The sequence below is a fragment of the Xyrauchen texanus genome, chromosome 11 (assembly GCF_025860055.1).
Source record: "Xyrauchen texanus isolate HMW12.3.18 chromosome 11, RBS_HiC_50CHRs, whole genome shotgun sequence".
NCBI lineage: Eukaryota > Metazoa > Chordata > Actinopteri > Cypriniformes > Catostomidae > Xyrauchen > Xyrauchen texanus.
The window spans coordinates 709,399-730,137 of NC_068286.1; the positions used below are offsets into that span (position 1 = coordinate 709,399).

At 41.2% G+C, this 20,739-nt stretch overlaps 2 protein-coding genes across 3 annotated transcripts in view; both read right to left on the reverse strand.

The window, feature by feature from the left end:
* Positions 1–72: 72 nt before the first annotated feature.
* On the reverse strand, positions 73–9,960 carry LOC127652136 (peptidyl-prolyl cis-trans isomerase NIMA-interacting 1-like). The gene is made up of 4 exons (XM_052138195.1): positions 9,682–9,960; positions 4,248–4,445; positions 671–781; positions 73–586 (listed from the first exon to the last, which is right to left on the reverse strand). The coding sequence occupies exons 1-4, from the start codon at positions 9,737–9,739 to the stop codon at positions 477–479; spliced, it is 477 nt and encodes a 158-aa protein (XP_051994155.1). The 5' UTR covers positions 9,740–9,960; the 3' UTR covers positions 73–476.
* Positions 9,961–15,381: 5,421 nt separating this feature from the next.
* Positions 15,382–20,739, reverse strand: part of LOC127651288 (proto-oncogene vav-like) — a 50,163-nt gene continuing 44,805 nt past the window's right edge. For both annotated transcript variants that reach the window (XM_052137064.1, XM_052137063.1), the window contains exons 24-30: positions 20,567–20,632; positions 20,364–20,395; positions 19,990–20,100; positions 19,808–19,895; positions 17,866–17,992; positions 17,607–17,758; positions 15,382–16,047 (exon numbers count right to left, since the gene is read on the reverse strand). In XM_052137064.1, coding sequence (XP_051993024.1) covers positions 15,994–16,047; positions 17,607–17,758; positions 17,866–17,992; positions 19,808–19,895; positions 19,990–20,100; positions 20,364–20,395; positions 20,567–20,632 — 630 coding nt within the window. In that variant the 3' untranslated portion in view covers positions 15,382–15,993. The remainder of the gene's footprint in view (positions 16,048–17,606; positions 17,759–17,865; positions 17,993–19,807; positions 19,896–19,989; positions 20,101–20,363; positions 20,396–20,566; positions 20,633–20,739) is intronic.

Consider the following 20,739-nt stretch of genomic DNA (forward strand, 5'->3'; position numbering starts at 1 on the left):
ACAGACAGAAGATCATCGCAAGAGGGATCCGACTTGTTTTGACATAAAGACAGGAACCTTTTTCTTCTGTGATACGGTCATTTTTATTGGTCATGTTTTTTCTTGGAGATCTGACATGATCATTCACTGTCCTTTATAGGAAGCAGAAGTGTGATTGGATGAAGGAATGTTGCAGGATACTAGACACAGTCTGCAAGTCACTATTAAAGGAACAATTCACCAAATAAATGAAAATTCGGACAGATTTGTTTTGGGGGGTGAACTATTCCTTTAAGGAACATTTGACAAAAGTATTAGAAGGGAACTTTAATATGAAAGATTACACAAACACTGGAGGGATTTAACGTGCAGTTTTGACAATCCAGCCTTACAGTGGCAACTATATTACGAGGTAAATAACAGTGTGTGTGTGTGTGTGTGTGTGTTATCTGTGGAGGTAAATGACTGAAAGCATGATGGAGGGGTTTTCTGATTGGTTATCCAGTTCGTAGGATGATGTGAACGCCAGAGTCAGTGAACACCGGGCCGCTCATGTCTCCAACCTTCAGTGCAAACGAGACGTCTTCAAACGGCTTCTGCATTTGACCTGATACACAGACAGATTAAAAACATTGGATATAATTCTGCATATTCCAGACCCACCTGAACATCATTTCGATTATGAACTTACCTCTGCCAAACACGCCCAGATCTCCTCCATTGCGCGCTGAGCTGCAGTCACTGAACTGAGATGCCAAACCCTCAAACTCTTCTTCTCCAGATTTGATCTGCTCTATATACTCTAAACACACACAAACACGGGTTTATACAGTGCATCCGCAAAGTATTCACAGCGCTTCACTTTTTCCACATTTTGTTATGTTACAGCCTTATTCCAAAATTATTCTGGCATGCTGGCCTCCTCTTGAAACTATCCAAGGTTTTACCACGTTGGGTAGTAGAGGTCATAGAACTCTTCCTCCATGATAGACGTTTCTGGGTACACCTGGCCGACAAAAACAGCTCTTGGAGGAAACAAGAAAACGGAATCCCGCAGGGGTCTGTCCTGTCTCCAAGTCTCTTCAACATCTATTAATGATCTTCCAGCAACAAAGTCCCGCAAATTCATCTATGCAGATGACATTTGCCTTGGGACCCAACATCGGACATTTGACGAGGTCGAGAACGTGCTGAACAAGGACGTGGACTTGATGGCGGACTTCCTCAATAGGTGGCGGCTCCAGCCCAGTGCAACCAAGTCTATATCCAGTATCTTCCACCTCCACAATGCACAAGCAAAACGGGAGCTCAATATCTACCTCAAGGGCCAGCGGATCAAACATGACCTAAATCCGACGTACCTCGGAGTTACCATGGACCGATCATTAACATATCATGATCATCTGAAGAAGACAGCAGCCAAAGTCAGCTCTCATAATCTACTCCGCAAACTGGCCGGCACAAGCTGGGGTGCAAGGGCACAGACACTCAAGACCACTGCACTTGCTCTGTCAGGGTATATGCAGGAATCTTGAAGTTAATTTTAATACCTTTTCAAGACTTTTTCAAGAACTTCTCAATATTTTTTAATACCTCACCGCCAATTCAAGCTGTAACCATTTACATCAGTGATACTTTTAACTTAACAGTTTTAGTTTGTGATAAAGACTATAGACCACTCTGATACAAAAAAAAATCAAATAGGCTGGGATAGTAAATCAAAGCAAAGTTTATTAAAAAACAAAACAAAACTTTGCTCCACCCTCAACAACAATCATGCTGACATGTGCCTCAGTTCTTCTGATTTTGTTCCCAGCAGCTTCTCAGTTTGGACCAATTCGTTCCGTTTTTCTTTACTACGTCTTCTGAGGATGTTGGACTTCGTGATCAGTTGTGCCATTAATGTCCCAGATTTCCCCTCTGCCGTTTGAGTTCAGTGAATGGTGTTTCTCCGCTGTGTGGAGACAACACAACACCTCAGCGCGCAGTGTTGCTGTGCCGCCCAGAGCCAATCTGATGTCGGCTGCAGAAGGTGAGGAAGCAGAGACAGCCCGGGTCGTAGCTGTAGCTTCAGGTGCGACTGCCGGTGGTGTAACGACGCTGGCACTAGGTTGTGGTGGTGCAACGCGATTACCACAGAAGCTAGCGATGGAGAGCTGCCGCTCTCGGTGGCTAGCAGCGGCTTTGTGGCTAGCACAACACATGTGGGACTTTAACGAGTTAATGCCCATTGACACAATACTTATTTTTTTCTTGCATAATGTACAATATGCCTCCCTGACATTCCCCTCGACTGGCTGCAGCCACTCTTTGAAGTCCAGCATTTCCATCCAGGACGCTGCAAATTTGCACTTCCCCATTCTGTTCATGAGTTCACCAACCTTCTCCTAAAACATTTCGGTGCGTTGTAATACGCACTGGGAACGCCAGAGCATACATTGTGCTTTTGAACTTCCGCCCGCCTGCCCGCTCTGGTGCTCTCAGAGGCAATTTACGAACACACCCACAATAGCCTAGTTTTTTATGTACCTGTTCGTTTTTTTAATAACAATGACTAAATTCACACACTTTTACGATGTTTTTGGGACTCAAACTGTTGGACAGCTAATTCAGAAAAAATACTTTCAAAATGTAAAACTTTATAAAGCCGTGATAAGACTTTTTAATACTTTTTAAGGGTCTTAATTTTCCCAAAATTGATTTATCAACTTTTAATACTTTTCAAGACCCCGCGGATACCCTGTCTGTGTTACTCAACAGCAGAGTACTGTGCACCGGTCTGGTCTAGATTATCCCACACCAAGCTAGTTGACGTTCAGTTTAAACACGTCTATGCGCACAATCACTGGAACTCTATATCCTACACCACTACCATGGCTGCCAGTTCTCAACAACATACCACCACCGCATCTCCGACGACAGGAGGCCACTGCCAAGCTGCTGACTAAAGTCCAAGTGAATGACAAATTGCCACTCAACATGGACATCACACTGCATCCAGCAGCCCGCCTACCATCAAGAAAACCTGTCTGGTTGAACCCACCACCAGAGGATATGACAGCTAACTCGGCATGGAGTGATGAGTGGGCAGCAACTGATGTTGTGAACCACGCCCTCATAGCTGAGCCGTCAGTCTGTCCTCCTGGCTTCGACCTTCCTCGACGACACTGGTCAACACTGAACCGATTCCGGACGGGACAGGGTCGATGTGCAGTCAACCTTGTTCAGTGGGGGCAAGCCACCAACCCGAACTGCAGCTGTGGGGAACCAGAAACCATGCAGCACATTGTAAATGAGTGTCCGCTAACTTATTTCAATGGTGGACTCGAGGGTCTAGAAAGAAGTTTGTTTGAAATCTTTGCAAATCACATGTACATAAGTATTCACAGCCTTTGCCATGACACTCAAAATTGAGCTTAGGTGCATCCTGTTTCCACTGATCATCCTTGAGATGTTTCTACAACTTGATTGGAGTCCACCTGTGGTAAATTCAGTTGACTGGACATGATTTGAAAAGTCACACACCTGTCTATATAAGGTCCCACAGTTAACAGTGCATGTCAGAGCACAAACCAAGCCATGAAGTCCAAGGAATTGTCTGTAGACCTCCGAGACAGGATTGTATTGAGGCACAGATCTGGGGAAGGGTACAGAAAAATGTCTGCAGCATTGAAGATCCCAATGAGCACAGTGGCCTCCATCATCCGTAAATGGAAGTTTGGAACCACCAGGACTCTTCTTAGAGCCGCCGGGCCAAACTGAGCAATCGGGGGAGAACGGCCTTAGTCAGGGAGGTGACCAAGAACCCGATGGTCAATCTGACAGAGCTCCAGCATTTCTCTGTGGAGAGAGGAGAACCTTCCAGAAGAACAACCATCTCTGCAGCACTCCACCAATCAGGCCTGTATGGTAGAGTGGCCAGATGGAAGCCACTCCTCAGTAAAAGCCACATGACAGCCCGTCTGGAGTTTGCCAAAAGGCACCTGAAGGACTCTCAGACCATGAGAAACAAAATGTACTTGTGTACATGTGATTTTTTTCGTTTTAATACATTTGCAAAGATCTCAAAAAACTTCTTTCACGTTGTCATTAAGGGGTATTGTTTGTAGAATTCTGAGGAAAATAATGAATTTAATCCATTTTTGAATAAGGCTGTAACATAATAAATGTGGAAAAAGTGAAGCGCTGTGAATACTGTCGGATGCACTGTACACACACATGTCCTTCACACAGCACGTGTACACTGATTTAACACTCTCTGTTCTTACTGTGAATGAGCTGCAGTGCCTCGTCTTTGCTGCGTGTGATGTTCTCCTCTCTCCAGGACGACGGCCGGCGTGACTGGTTGTGTTTGACCAACAGGTGAGAGCAGCGAACTTTCTCCACCTCCCCGACGTCAGTATCTGATCCGCTCGGCCTCTCCCACTGACTCGCATTAGTCATGTGATTAAAGTAATACACTCTACCTGAGACACAGAGAGATCGACAGGCACGTTTACACCTGATATATCATGTTTATTTATATTTATATTATTTAACAGTTCCTAACTCTAAATTCTGATTTGGTGATGAAAATTCAGAGCCATTGCAAATTAACTGATAGCAAAAATGAATAGTATACAGAGCGACTACGTACTTGTCTCTGGTGACATACAGGTTCATATCTACTCATCCAGAGGTCCCAGTCTCAAAATTTTGATTTTTAATCCTATTTTTTTAACTGGTCAAAGATAAACATAAATGATGATGAAAGCCAAAATAGTAAATGCCATATGGATCAATATTTATAGAGTACTCCATTACTTTGTAGAGGGGCGTAAACTTTAGCTACAATTTTCACCTATGATTTGAGCAAAACTACAGGTTAAAAGAACACCCTTATAAAAGGAGTCTGCATCATGATTTTACTTGTACAGAGAGATCGGTGGATCATTACTAAAATCAGTCGACATCAGCATCTCTTGTTGCATTATATGCCAATGCTGTGAGTCCACAAATGGGAAAACAAAGTTGAAGTGCCTATAACTCCAGAAATATTGAAGATATCTTAGGCCAAGTCCACACTAAGATGTTTTCGTTTGCAAACACATTTATTTATCTAGGTTTTGACTTTCCATCCACAGCGAGACAGCGTTTTTTTTTTCATCAAAACCTGAGCTTTTGAAAATGCCCTCCCAAGTGGATAAATTTGAAAAAGTCATCTTCATGTTGTAGTGGGGACTGGGAAAACATATATATCTAAAAACTATGACATATTTGTTGTCATGTGACGCTGTCATGTGATCAATTCAACTTAAACAATCAAGATGGCGGTCCGCGTTGTAGCGGCGCTGTTGTGCCGGATATTCACTTTGATAGTGTTGGTAAATGTTACTTTGTACAACATTCACATTGCATTCCTTCAAAGTCGAGGGGAAGTTTGTTAAGAATTGGTGTCCAACAACAGAACACAAGGACAATTGCGTTTCAGACCATACATTGAATGGCAATTTTATTGCATGCGCAGTAAGGGAATTTAAGCACTTTTATAGTAGACAAGCAACTTTTGGAAAATGCTTGAAAATTACATTGTGAGCAGAGAGCATTAAAAAAATTAAAACACTGTTTTCAAATGTATCCAGATTAATGAAAACGTGGCCTTAGTATGCTTTTATCCTCTGCTTCAAAACATTTATTTTTGTACCTTCATTTTTAAGGCCCTAAATGGTTAAAGATAATGGGCTCTCAATGTGTCCATCTATAAAATTGTTTTAACCCTATTCAATGGTCAAAAAACAAAATGTTTTTAGGGCCTAAGCACTGAAAGTGTGAAGACCCTTCTGATCTTCTAAGGATTATTATTATTCTTTTCAAGGTTTTGGGTACTTTTGGGGCAGTTACCATGCTTAAAAACTCTTGCACACATGTCAGAGTTGTTAGCCATGAGGGCTGGGCAAAAGTTGTAGGTGGGGCATCCGTAGCACCCCCATTGTCACCTACAATCACCAAAAATGGTACATATATAGTCTTCATCAAGCCAGACATCTTTCATAAATATAGTCATTAGTTCACCTAACTGGAATTTTTTTGAATATTGCAGTCTCTTAACTTTTAAATACCCCTGGGGGTTTCATGAGACTGTCCCCACATTTAGAAAACATTATTGTATATATTGAACACTGTTGTGGTGGCGTAATGGGCTAAAGCACTAAACTGGTACTCAGAAGGTTGCTGGTTTGATCCCCACAGTCACCACCATTGTGTCCTTGAGTAAGACACTTAACTCCAGGTTGCTCCGGGGGGATTGTCCCTGTAATAAGTGCACTGTAAGTCACTTTGGATAAAAGCGTCTGCCAAATGCATAAATATAAATGTTGTCATGGCGAGGCATTAAATTAATGCCGAAAATGGGAAACAGAAAGTGTCCCATATCTAATGTGTGCAATGTGTGATTTAGATCTAAATTGAGATGTATGTTTAGTATTGTGGGCGAATCACATGGATGTGACTATTGTGGGTCACGTTCATAGTGCCACCACCTGGCAGCATGAAGTGTGTGGCACTTACAAAAAAACTTTGAAATAGTCCTCTTATATTTACCTGAATAGCTTAAAATTTTTTAGAATTATGTGAAGACTCTGCTGATGTAAAATTGTCAAGGGATTCTTGATATCTTAAATAGTATTGCCATGGTAATGCATTAAATGTTATTATTCTTTTTTCGTATATTCACGTGTTTTTGAGGCACTTGTCTTGCTTAAAATGTCATGACAATTGACACCCACATCAGAGTCATTTTCCCAACATGAAGTCGGCCATTTTGGATTTAATTTGGATTGACAAATATGAACATTATGAGTGGAAAGAGTGTGCCAACTTAAAGCGGAAATATGCATTTGAACTCTGTGAAATTAGTTCGCTCATATAATTAATAAATTAAACTATTGAGTGAACGTTGATGTTTTTAATAACATTCCTGTCTGTACCATTTTCTAAAGTAATAAGCCATTGGAAACTATGTGTTACAGTGATTACATTGAGAGGGTTTTGGTCAAATCAATTATACATAAGATTTTGTAAATGACACTTCTGTTAATTATTCGATTGATAAATCAGGCCATAAACATCACAATAAATGTTAAAACAATTATATCGTTAGATATTTAGATGTTCCGGTGTTTAAAGGTGATAGGTTTACATATTTAAATCTTTAAATTCATGATCAGCCCGGAATCAATCACTCCGGTTCGGTTTAACATCAGCAGTCGGTCACGTTTAATAACGGTTCTGTTCTCGCTGGTTCGGTTCAACATCAGCAGTCGGTCGCGTTTAATAACGGTTCTGTTCATTCTGGTTCGGTTCAACATCAGCAGTCGGTCACGTTTAATAACAGTTCTGTTCTCGCTGGTTCGGTTTAACATCAGCAGTCGGTCACGTTTAATAACGGTTCTGTTCTCGCTGGTTCGGTTTAACATCAGCAGTCGGTCGCGTTTAATAACGGTTCTGTTCATGCTGGTTCGGTTTAACATCAGCAGTCGGTCGCGTTTAATAACGGTTCTGTTCTCGCTGGTTCGGTTTAACATCAGCAGTTGGTCGCGTTTAATAACGGTTCTGTTCTCGCTGGTTCGGTTTAACATCAGCAGTCGGTCACGTTTAATAACGGTTCTGTTCTCGCTGGTTCGGTTCAACATCAGCAGTCGGTCACGTTTAATAACGGTTCTGTTCATTCTGGTTCGGTTTAACATCAGCAGTCGGTCGCGTTTAATAACGGTTCTGTTCATGCTGGTTCGGTTTAACATCAGCAGTCGGTCGCGTTTAATAACGGTACTGTTCATGCTGGTTCGGTTTAACATCAGCAGTCGGTCACGTTTAATAACGGTTCTGTTCATGCTGGTTCGGTTTAACATCAGCAGTCGGTCGCGTTTAATAACGGTTCTGTTCATGCTGGTTCGGTTTAACATCAGCAGTCGGTCGCGTTTAATAACGGTTCTGTTCTCGCTGGTTCGGTTTAACATCAGCAGTCGGTCGCGTTTAATAACGGTTCTGTTCATGCTGGTTCGGTTTAACATCAGCAGTCGGTCGCGTTTAATAACGGTTCTGTTCTCGCTGGTTCGGTTTAACATCAGCAGTCGGTCACGTTTAATAACGGTTCTGTTCATTCTGGTTCGGTTTAACATCAGCAGTCGGTCACGTTTAATAACAGTTCTGTTCTCGCTGGTTCGGTTTAACATCAGCAGTCGGTCACGTTTAATAACAGTTCTGTTCTCGCTGGTTCGGTTTAACATCAGCAGTCGGTCACGTTTAATAACAGTTCTGTTCTCGCTGGTTCGGTTTAACATCAGCAGTCGGTCACGTTTAATAACGGTTCTGTTCATTCTGGTTCGGTTTAACATCAGCAGTCGGTCACGTTTAATAACAGTTCTGTTCTCGCTGGTTCGGTTTAACATCAGCAGTCGGTCACGTTTAATAACGGTTCTGTTCATGCTGGTTCGGTTTAACATCAGCAGTCGGTCGCGTTTAATAACGGTTCTGTTCATGCTGGTTCGGTTTAACATCAGCAGTCGGTCACGTTTAATAACAGTTCTGTTCTCGCTGGTTCGGTTTAACATCAGCAGTCGGTCGCGTTTAATAACGGTTCTGTTCTCGCTGGTTCGGTTTAACATCAGCAGTCGGTCACGTTTAATAACGGTTCTGTTCATGCTGGTTCGGTTTAACATCAGCAGTCGGTCACGTTTAATAACAGTTCTGTTCTCGCTGGTTCGGTTTAACATCAGCAGTCGGTCACGTTTAATAACGGTTCTGTTCATTCTGGTTCGGTTTAACATCAGCAGTCGGTCACGTTTAATAACAGTTCTGTTCTCGCTGGTTCGGTTTAACATCAGCAGTCGGTCACGTTTAATAACAGTTCTGTTCTCGCTGGTTCGGTTTAACATCAGCAGTCGGTCATGTTTAATAACGGTTCTGTTCTCGCTGGTTCGGTTTAACATCAGCAGTCGGTCACGTTTAATAACGGTTCTGTTCTCGCTGGTTCGGTTTAACATCAGCAGTCGGTCACGTTTAATAACGGTTCTGTTCATGCTGGTTCGGTTTAACATCAGCAGTCGGTCACGTTTAATAACGGTTCTGTTCTCGCTGGTTCGGTTCAACATCAGCAGTCGGTCGCGTTTAATAACGGTACTGTTCATGCTGGTTCGGTTCAACATCAGCAGTCAGTCGCGTTTAATAACGGTACTGTTCATGCTGGTTCGGTTTAACATCAGCAGTCGGTCGCGTTTAATAACGGTACTGTTCATGCTGGTTCGGTTCAACATCAGCAGTCAGTCGCGTTTAATAACGGTACTGTTCATGCTGGTTCGGTTTAACATCAGCAGTCGGTCACGTTTAATAACAGTTCTGTTCTCGCTGGTTCGGTTTAACATCAGCAGTCGGTCACGTTTAATAAGTTCTGTTCTCGCTGGTTCGGTTTAACATCAGCAGTCGGTCGCGTTTAATAACGGTACTGTTCATGCTGGTTCGGTTCAACATCAGCAGTCAGTCGCGTTTAATAACGGTACTGTTCATGCTGGTTCGGTTTCACAGCTACAGTAAGTCGGTTATGTTTAACAACGGTTCTGTTCGCGGGTTCGGTGTCGGTTAGCCGTTTAGCACGTGCATCTGCTCATACGCAGTCAAACACACTCTCTGTTCCGGGTCAAAATGAGATAACGGGCCGCAGTTACTCACCTGAACTCCGGCTCATTCGTTTCTCCCATCCGGAGGGCAGCTTCTCGTCGTCGGACATGATTTGTGATCGGTGTCGGTTGGGCTCGATGCGGATCTGTTCTGATCTGTTGTGCAGCTGCAATGACGGACAGAAAGCGCAGCGCGCGTAGGTTCAAATCTCAAGACGTTGTTTGTCTTATTGGAGACAATTGAACAATGAAAATTGTATAATTTAAATGAATTTGATTCCAAGAAATGATGGATGACACGCAAATTGAAATACGCCCTATCATTCGCTATAAAATCATTTAAAAAACGCCTCACCCTTCATCTAAATTCACTGTGATTGGTCCATCGAGACACTCGCTGATAAAACTAACAGCTACCACGTGACAATGCCGTCTTTTTATTTCATTGATGTTCTGAAGATCTATACAAACTCACAACAAATGTGAAATAAAAACATGAATAAATGTTTTTTATTGTACAAAAATAAATTAAAGATAAGAGTATTTTCTGCTTTTTGATTTCAAACTCCGTCCACCGTCCGCCTTATTGCCTCATTCAAAAAAATTCAAAATTTGTCTTTGAAAGCGCCGTCTGCGTGTTTCTTAAGCGGCGGCATTTGCAGCTAAATAATACTAAAAATAATTTGACAATTATTCGGAAACAGAGGAATATAGAACGCTATGACGCTGATAAACTTTTATAGGCAAAATTACCATTGTTTATTTAGCAGAGACGGGACATTTCTATTTAAATAAATATGAGAAATTGGAGCGCCCAACGGTCAAATGATTTAGCAAGAAAGTCAGTTAAAAGAGCCAATCACCTATTAGATACAGTCATCACCTGTCAATCAACTCGCTATGTGCGTGTATTTACAGTAATATGAGGTTAAGAAGCACAATGTACGATTCCAGTATTGTCAGATTTTATTGCTGATTAGAAATATGTTGTTAGATCGTAAATCTTGACCCCATTTAAGTAGATAGGAGCTGCACTGGCATGCTGCTGTTTTACATAGAGACTAGATCAAAAGACTTTGAAAATACGCAGTGGAAAACTACATGATTGAAAAAGATGAATTATTATACCCAGTCTACATAAAAGAACAGTGAATCCTCTTTGCTGGGATCATTATTGCTTCGCATTCCCGCATGTTTTGACCAACGTATTTGATTACAAAAAAACTAAATTTTTAAACGGCTACTAATCACGACACTTGAAATCGATTAACGGCAGTATTCATGAGTATTCACCTCATCCCACTCCTCTCTTCTTGCAATACTATTGGACAAGCCTGGTGTCAATCAAACGTCCGCGGATCTGATTGGTCAAATATGAGCGGATGTTTTTCACGTCGCTCGTTAACACCAAACGTGTCATCCGCGCAAACAGTTGAAAATGCGTTCAATACACTGATCTACATATATAACTGGATAGCTCATAGAATTCTAAACTGCCAGCAGTAGGTGAAGCTACCGGAAGTGCTCTGGCGGCCATCTTACTATTCACTACCGACAGAGGGCATCGCGTCACGTGCAGCGTTTAACCGCGAAACAACACTCACTTAAGGATGCGGCTAAAGTGCCCACAGGTTGTAATTTATGACTATGTACATATTAAGCACACATTAGTCGTTATCCCCATGTAGAGTGTCCATAACGATCATAATCTTTAATAATCAACAGTAAAAATACAACACCAAAGTGTATTAATACCCCTTTTTAAAGCAAAGTTATCCATCTGCAGATTGTTACAGGATGCAATGTTTCTCTGCCTTCATAGTTTAAATCTGTTGATGCTCATTGTTCATAATGTTGACAAATTATACATCTGCATAATTTGCCAACATTATTAACCATTTTTGACTAGATTATATAGTAAATGTGAACTAATTTAGGGGGGGTGCATGCACATCAACAAATTTTAAAGTTAATAAAAACGACTAGCTTTGTGTTGATATTGTAACTAGACAGTACCTCTTAGAATAAATCCAGAACCAAAAAATGTAGCATAGTATACACACACAAGTTCATATGTAGTATGTGTGTATATATATATATATATATATATATATATATACACACACACACACAAGTTCATATGTAGTATGTGTGTGTATATATATATATATATATATATATATATATATATATATATATATATATACACACACACACACACATTAATTTACCTTTACTTCATGGAATTATCCATTTGCATTCATTTCTGGAACATGTACATACCAGCTTGTGAGCATTTAATTATTTCAACAATCCCCTGATATTTTAAATCATAATCAGAAATAGGTTTATTGACATATGCACACTCAAGGAAATCATACATATTTATTTGTTCAATAACAAAAGCTTCCAAGTACATAAAAAAAATTGACTTGACCAAATTAAGCACCAACTTAGTTGCAAACTAACTAGTAGTTACGAAGCCTTGAACTTTATACCCCAACTTAAGACCTTACGCACAGCTATTTACTCAACCTCATGTCCTTCCAAACCTGTAGGACTTTTTCTGTGGAACACAAAAGATGACATTTAAAAAAATGTTTTTGTCCATATAATGAAAGCCACTGGTGACCAAAACAAGCTATTTTGCTCACCATTTACTTTCATTATATGGAATACAAAATACATTTTTGGGGGTTCTGCAAAAGAGTCACATGGATTTGGAAGGACATGAGGTTGAGTATATGATGACAGAATTTACATATTTGGGTCAACTTTTCTATTAATATTAAATGTTATAACTATCTGAAACACAGTAATTTTATGAGACTTATACTGCATGTTGCAAAAGTATCTTCATTGCAAATAAAAACAGACAGTATAATATTTTTTACTCTGTTAAAACAGCTCTTCAGTGAAGCCAGGCTGTCTCCTCATACAGCTTTTCCTCCTGTTGCAAACCAATTCCAGTTTTATCTAACATTCAGTGGGATGTTTATTGAAATCCAAACGGCAAATTTACCTTGTTTAACTTCAACAATATCCATGTGCACCTTTTCAGGGCTGGACTGGAAAGAGAAATCGGCCCGGGATTTGACATAACTGTTAAAAAGTTGTTGGGGGGGGTACTGTTCGCTAACGCGGCGGCTCGTTTTAGATTATCGCGGCCGACACAGCGACCCGCTCGGTTCTCCCGATGGCCAGTCCACCCTGATCGGCCCCAAAGTTTGTCGGTCCACCGGAAAAATGTCCGGTAGTCCAGATTACCAGTCCTGCCCTGCTCCTCGTCTATTCCAATTGATCACTACTTAGGTAAAGTTGGTTTTATATTCGCGGACTTCCGCGTTCAATAACTCGTGAACTAAACGTTGTTGCTACACACAACACCTATCACATATAACTACAGATAAAACACCAGAAGCTACAACATAAATTTCCTCAAAACGATCTTTCCTTCGCACTGGACAAAACACATTGATCTCTATGCGCAGGCTGCTAAAAAGGGACCATCTGCAAAGTGCAAACCCGAAGGAAAGCTCGTTTTGAGGAGATTAAAATATTAAAACAATGTTATTTGTGTAGTAACAATATTCAGCTCATGAGATATTGAACGCGGAACTCCGCAAATATGCGAAGCGAATATAAAAAGCAACTTTACCTAAGTTTGATCACTTTATAAATGATGCCCGTGAGCTGGACCGTATTCAGGCCTGCACTGCAAAAAGTACAAATCACACACACAGAATTAATGAAAGCCCACATTATATTTATCATATGTAACCGGTGTTGATCTGCAATTAGATATTCAACTTGACCAAAAAAGCTGACTTAGGAAAATAACCACAAAAAATAACAGTATAACTCACTAAGTTAACGTTAGCTGCATAGCTAATATTCATTTATCCTAAGAAAATAACCACAATGCACGTTCAACGTAAACAAAAGCTACAAAACGTAATTATGTATTCAGAATAAAAACTTTAAAGCCTGCAAAAAATATGTTTGAAAATGTCTACTGATATCTTACCTCAGTTTCTTAAACTTGTTTCTATTGAAACACGTCGCACGTCGCCGCTGAACGTAATGCTGCTGCAATAAAGAGTAACATAACACGCTCACATTTAGAATAAGCGGGGGGGGGGGAATTAAAGTCAAAATAAATAATGAATTACATATTTAGGAAGATTGCATTGTGATACAGTGTATGCAGACATAAGAAATGTGTTTTAATGTGACTGGATGGGTACAAATTACTCACCAAAACAGACGATTTCCCATTGAGACACATAGGACTACAGAATGTTAGGGAATACCAAGATGGCGGCGCAGTAGCTTCACTGTTGTGACGTCATGAGCTATCCAGTTATATATATAGATCAGTGGTTCAATATCATTTCATTTAATAATCTTTTACACACTTCTTGTTGTATTTAACAGTTGTATTTAAATATCATGATACAAAGTTTGATTCCTGTGTGTGTTTATATGAAAACCAGCACCATAAAAACATATGAGATAAATTTTTTTAAAAGATATTAATAATACTAATATAGAATTGTGAAGTGTCACAATTGACATTTTTTCTTTTTAATAACTGATGCTGACAATATAAAGCTCACTATTGAGATTAATTTACATTTTATTTACAGAGCATAGCGACTCATAATTGGTCAATTTTATAATTATATGCTAATAATAAAAGCTCATAATTGTTTGTAATAATTACAGAGCTTGTTTTGTAACAGTTTTAATAGATGACTGCAGTTATGCAGATATAATCGATACACACTGATTGATTTTTAGACATGATTGAGGTGGTGTGATCGACTGGGGAAGAACGATCGAGTAAAATGTAAGTATGCTTTAAAACACTGAGATCATATAAACCCCCCACATAATTGATCAGATACTTCCTCTTGGAAGTAGATTGGTGTGTTGTATTAGTGATGGGTCGTACGCGAACGAGTCGGTTCTAAGAGTCGACTCTAAGAGTCGGTTCTAAGAGTCGGCTCTAAGAGTCGGTTCTAAGAGTCGGTTCTAAGAGTCGGCTCTAAGAGTCGGTTCTAAGAGTCGGTTCTAAGAGTCGGCTCTAAGAGTCGGTTCTAAGAGTCGGCTCTAAGAGTCGGTTCTAAGAGTCGGCTCTAAGAGTCGGTTCTAAGAGTCGGTTCTAAGAGTCGGCTCTAAGAGTCGGTTCTAAGAGTCGACTCTAAGAGTCGGTTCTAAGAGTCGGCTCTAAGAGTCGGTTCTAAGAGTCGGTTCTAAGAGTCGGCTCTAAGAGTCGGCTCTAAGAGTCGGTTCTAAGAGTCGGCTCTTGTGGGTGAATGTTGGGAGCCGGCTCTCATATCAGAAGAGCCGGATCTAATTATACAAATCTTTAAAAAAAAAAATTAAGATATGAATAATCAAAAGATTTAAATGAATAGAATTAACCAATTCAAAGAACGAAAAAATAAATTAAATAATATAGGCCTAAATGCTCAAGCGCACACACATTCGTTGTGACTGTCTGCTCAAACTAACATCCTCACCTGTTGTTCCTGTCAATCACACACGCAGTCAACCAATGAACCAATGATGCGTGAGGGAGGGCGGAGCCAACTTATTATGTTTTTCAGATTGTATTCGTTTTGAATTGTTACATTTATATGCACTTTGTTTATATAACATTAAAAAGTTGTACTTTAAATGCACATGTGGCATCCTCCTTTTTTTTTTTTTTTTTACATTTATTTCAATTTGTGGGATGCTGCAGTTTTGCAAATTGTTATTTATTTTTCTTTGATATGGTGCATTATTCTATTATCAGTACCGCCGCTCCCTACACGCATATTACATAATCTGCGTAGGGCACCGACTGCCTAGGGGGCACCAGAGAGTCCAACGACTGCCCTAACTCGCACCTTATACGTTATTCATGGTCAGTTGCGGAGCACCGATGATCGCGTCACACGCGCACGCACGCACGCGCACGCTTTTCAGTTGAATTGTTTTGATATTATTTGGAAATGAACTCATATTTACATATGCTGCAGTCTTTGTGTTTGTTGAATACCAAAACTTGTTTTAAGCAAAACATTTTTAATGAGCATTTCTTATTTTATCCACTAAAGACTTTCTTTCCCAGAACAGATGAAAACATGAATAATATGAATTATTTCACAATGAAATGCTTCAGTTTTTATGATGTGATATTATACAGCACTATTGATTTACAGTCATCATTCAGCTTTATATTAATGTGGTTATGAAAACAGTGTTGTGATGTCACTGTCCTGCACAGATAACAGGTGTGATGAGTGTTGTTAATGTGTCTAGAAACTCAAACGTCAGTATGACGTCATAGAGGATGTGTTGATCTGATTGGTCAGCAGTAATCAGAATGCTCCTCCTCCACGTAATTAGCAGGAAAAAGTCCCACCTACAGAACACAGGACTGTTATTGGATGAAGACAAAAACACTAAACGAGATTAATAGGAAAATCAGAATTCTGTCATCGTTTACTCACCCTCATGAAGTCCCAAACCCGTATAGCTTTCTATATTTAGACTTGATGAGACATTGCTGCAGGTTTGACACCTCTGATTTCAATATGAGGATGAAATTTGGGAGCTCAAACTCAATTTTCTATCGACTTAATTTCATGATGTTCAGGTTCAATAATCGTATTAATTGCATATCAATATTTATGAACCCACTGGTTCATTTCCACCACCATTCTTGTCCAGCTGTTTAGCTGAAATTAAAGATTGGCTTTCAGCTAACTTCTTGAAGGTAAATGGCAACAAAACTGAGGCTTCGCTTGTTGGCACTAGATCTGTTTTGTCTAAATCGAACTGTCTTTCTTTGTACATTGACAATACTGCAATCTGTCCTTCTTCACAGGTTAAAAGTTTGGGTGTCATCATGGATAGCACACTATCCTTTGAAGCTCAAATGAATAATATCACGCGGATTGCATACTTCCACTTGCGTAATATTAACCGTCTCCGTCCCTTTCTTTCAAATAATAATACTGCTGTTCTCACGCACTGGTCACTTCACGTATAGACTACTGTAATGCTCTTTTCACAGGTGTTTCCTCTAAATTGCTACATAAGCTTCAGTTGGTTCAGAATTCTGCAGCTCGTGTTCTATCTAGAACACCTTCTACTGAGCACATCTCTCCAGTTCTTCAGCAATTACACTGGCTTCCAGTAAAGTATAGAATTGAATTCAAGATCCTGCTACTTACTTATAAGGCACTTCATAATCTTGCACCCCAATACCTTACACTCCTTCACGTGCTCTCAGATCTTCATCTTCAATTTCTCTTGTGTTACCAAGGATTCGACTAACTACCATGGGTGCCTGATCCTTTAGTTATGCTGCCCCCCACCTATGGAACTCTCTTCCCCTAGATATTCGCAATAGCGACTGCTTGTTGACTTTTAAAATGTGTCTTAAGACATATCTTTTTATACAAGCTTTCTTATAACATTTTGTATTGAGTTCTTAATGCACTTTATCTGTATGTGGCTTGTTTGTTGTGTGTATTGTCCTATGCAGTGACCTGTATATTGCTTGTGAGGTGACCTTGGGTGTTATGAAAGGCGGCATTAAATAAAATGCATTATTATTATTATTATTATTTACAAAGAAAGATTAAATAAAGATTAAAATAATTAAAATAACTGTTATTATAATAAATATCATTATGTAAATAATGACCTTACATACAAATATTGTGGCAGCAGACAAGTAAAGCTTTTAGACGACACAAAAGCACGTTTTTGCGTCAAACACAGAAAATCATTTTTTCTTGCGTTTTCCGATTTTTGGAATAATCAGATTATTTGTAGAAATCCATCACATGAACATTCTGCCTAAAATCTCCTTTTGTTCTCCACGTAAGCAAGAAAGTCATACAGGTTTGGAACAACACGAGAGTGAGTAACTGATGACAGAAACTGTTTTTAAAGTGTCCGAGTGTGTCGCACCCTGCCGTACACCTCTCCTCTCCACCAGCCGTTGTGAGCTTTCTTGGAGATGATTTTGACGGTGTCGCCCTCTCTCAGAGACAGTTCAGTTCGGTCCCGCGCGGAGAAGTCGTAGCGCACTTTAGCTGTGCCGTGATACCGCTCGCTCACACCTGCAAACACACACAGGTGCAGTTTGTGTTTCTTGTTGATTCAGGACTTTTGTGGCTAAAATCAGTGAACGGGCCTTTAAGTGTGTGTTTCTTGGCACGTGTGTTACCTGTGCTGTGTGTGTTGGTGTGCACTGCCGTGCTCTGTTCAGGTTGTTTGTACGGCGTCAGCAGTCTCGAGTCGACATCTTTGAAACACTCTCGCAGTGAATTCTCCTGATAATACTGCACCAACTCCTGCCACAAACAGAACACGAGACATTCTTATGCACATACTTCCAAAACTGAGACGGCATTTTAAAGTCAACATGAAAATGCATTTGTGCCACAGAATATCAACAGATGAAGGTGGAATTGTTTGGATGGTGTAAAGTGATTCTATATGACAGGAGGGTTTGTAGACGTAAGAGATTAACATTCACATCTGTGTCATCACTCAAAGCTGTTCTCAGAGGATCAGTTCATTTTCTCGAAAACTGGCAACACTGTGTCTCTGTAGAACTATACAAATTCCTGTTCAGAGCCTTTCAGGTTTAGACCCGCCCCATTAACGTTACTCAACCAATGGCGTGAGTTAGGGACTATCTGAGTGTTTGACAGAAAGATGTTTTGAAAACTTTTGTTTGCCCTTCTGTCCCTCACTCGACATTGTGTCGATGTACTGACACTAGGGGTCTCTTCTGGGAGCCCCAGACATCTCTGATCTTTGAGAAAAGGCCAATGAAAATTGGCGAACTCTCACACTGGTGTTGTGCAGAGACACAAAAAGAGCCCGTCCCTCCAGCCGAGATGAAGAAGGGGTTTTACAGCCCCTACTTCATCGTATCTAAAAAATCTTGGAACTCTGATTTCTGCACCGAGCTTTGCACAGACTCTCGTTCAAGACGCTGACGCAAAAAAGCATCTTAGCGAGCGTCCGGCATCAGGATTGGTTCGCGCCGGTAAACCTGAAGGATGCGTACTTTCATGTCTCGATTCTTCCTCGACACAGACCCTTCCTTCGGTTTGCATTCGACGGCCTGGCATACCAGTACAAGGTCCTCCCCTTCAGTCTGTCCCTGTCACCTCTCACCTTCAGGAAGATCGCAGAGGCAGCCCTTGCGCCGTTAAGGGAATGGGCATTCGCATCCTCAACTATCTCAACAACTGGCTGATTCTAGCCCACTTGCTGAACCTGTTGTGTGCGCACAGAGACCTGGTGCTCACGCACCTCAGCCGTTTGAGGCTTCGGGTCAACTGGGAAAAGAGCAAGTTCTCCCCGGTCCAGAGCATCTTTTTTCTCAGTATGGAGTTGGACTCTGCCTCAGTGAAGGCGCGCCTCACGAACGAGTGCACACAGTCAGTGCTGAACTGTCTGCGTACATTCAGGCAGAACACATCGGTGATCTTCAGTGAACACTGAAATCTTTTCTGAGGCTCCTGGGACATATGGCAACTTCAGCGGCTGTCACGCTGCTCAGGTTGATGCATATGAGACTGCTTCAGCACTGGCTCTAGACTCGAGTCCAGAGATGGGTATGGTGCCATGGGACATGGGTCTGTTGCCGCCTCTTCTGCCCTTGGACCGACCTCACATTTCTACGGGCAGGTGTTCCCCTAGAGCAGGTCTCCAGGTGCGTTGTGGTTACGATGGATGCCTCCAAGACGGGCTGGAGCACTGTATGCAATGGGCACGCAGCCGCCAGCTCCTGGATGGGCCCTTGTCTACGTTGGCACATCAACTGCCTCGAGCTGTTGACAATACTGCTCATCACGGCAGTTTACACTCCCATCGCATGTCACAACTCGCCCGCCATCTCCTCCTCTAGAGTCAGCAGTGTGTGTGTGTGCGTGTGTGTGTGTGTGTGCGTGTGTGTGTGTGTGAATGATTGGGTGTGTGTGTGTGTGTGTGTGAATGATTGGGTGTGCATGTGTGCATGTGTGTGTGTGTGTGTGTGTGTGAGAATGTGTGTGTGTGCATGTGTGTGTGTGTGTGTGCGTGTGTGTGTGTGCGTGCGCGCGTGTGTGTGTGTGTGTGTGTGTGAATGATTGTGTGTGGGTTTATGAACTTACGAACAGCCCCTTGAAAGCTTTCTTATCATTAATTCTGTACAGTCCCTCAGAAAACGTCACTTTAATGTGCCTGGTGTCCATGTTGAACCTGAAAGAGAATGAGATGCATCACTGCTGCACCTGTTTGATTGACAGCTGTCAGTCATTGTGTTTGATTAACAGTACTAAGTGTGTTTACATACTTAAGGCTGATGGCAAATTCTCCAGCGTCTTTCTGTCGCACCAGAAACGTTCCATCAGATCGCGCCATCAGAAGAGTTTTAGCACCGGCCCTGTCCATATTACCTGCAAACCTGACACAGACACACACACACACACACACACACACACACACACACACACACACACACACACACACACACACACACACACACACACACACACACACAGTTTGTTTTTGTCAATATGATTGTAAAATTGTGTGTCTGTCCTTGTGTGTGTGTGTGTCTGTGTGCACGTGTGTTTGTGTGAGTCTGTGTGTGTTTTTGTGTCGCTGTGTGTATATGTGTGTGTGTGTGCGTGTGTGTGTGTGTGTGTGTGTGTGTGTGTGTGTTACCAGGGAAGTGCCGTTAAGTCTGGACAGGGTCTCTAAAAAGACCGGAGAAAACATTTATTACAAAGCAAATGAACTATTGTTTATTTTATAATAATTACCACTATTAGTTACTAGAACTCAAAACAGAGATTTACAGTTAAATGATCTTATAATTAAAGTTCTTAAAATTACTTAGAATATTTAGGCAGTCGAATTTGACATACCGGAACAAAAGGCTGAACTTTACTGCTGGGAAACCAGCCGACCTCTCCGATCCTCAGATTCCTGCCCTGAAACACACGCGCACACACACGCACGTACGCACACGCACACACACGCACACACACGCACACACACACACACACACACACACACACACACACACACACACACACAC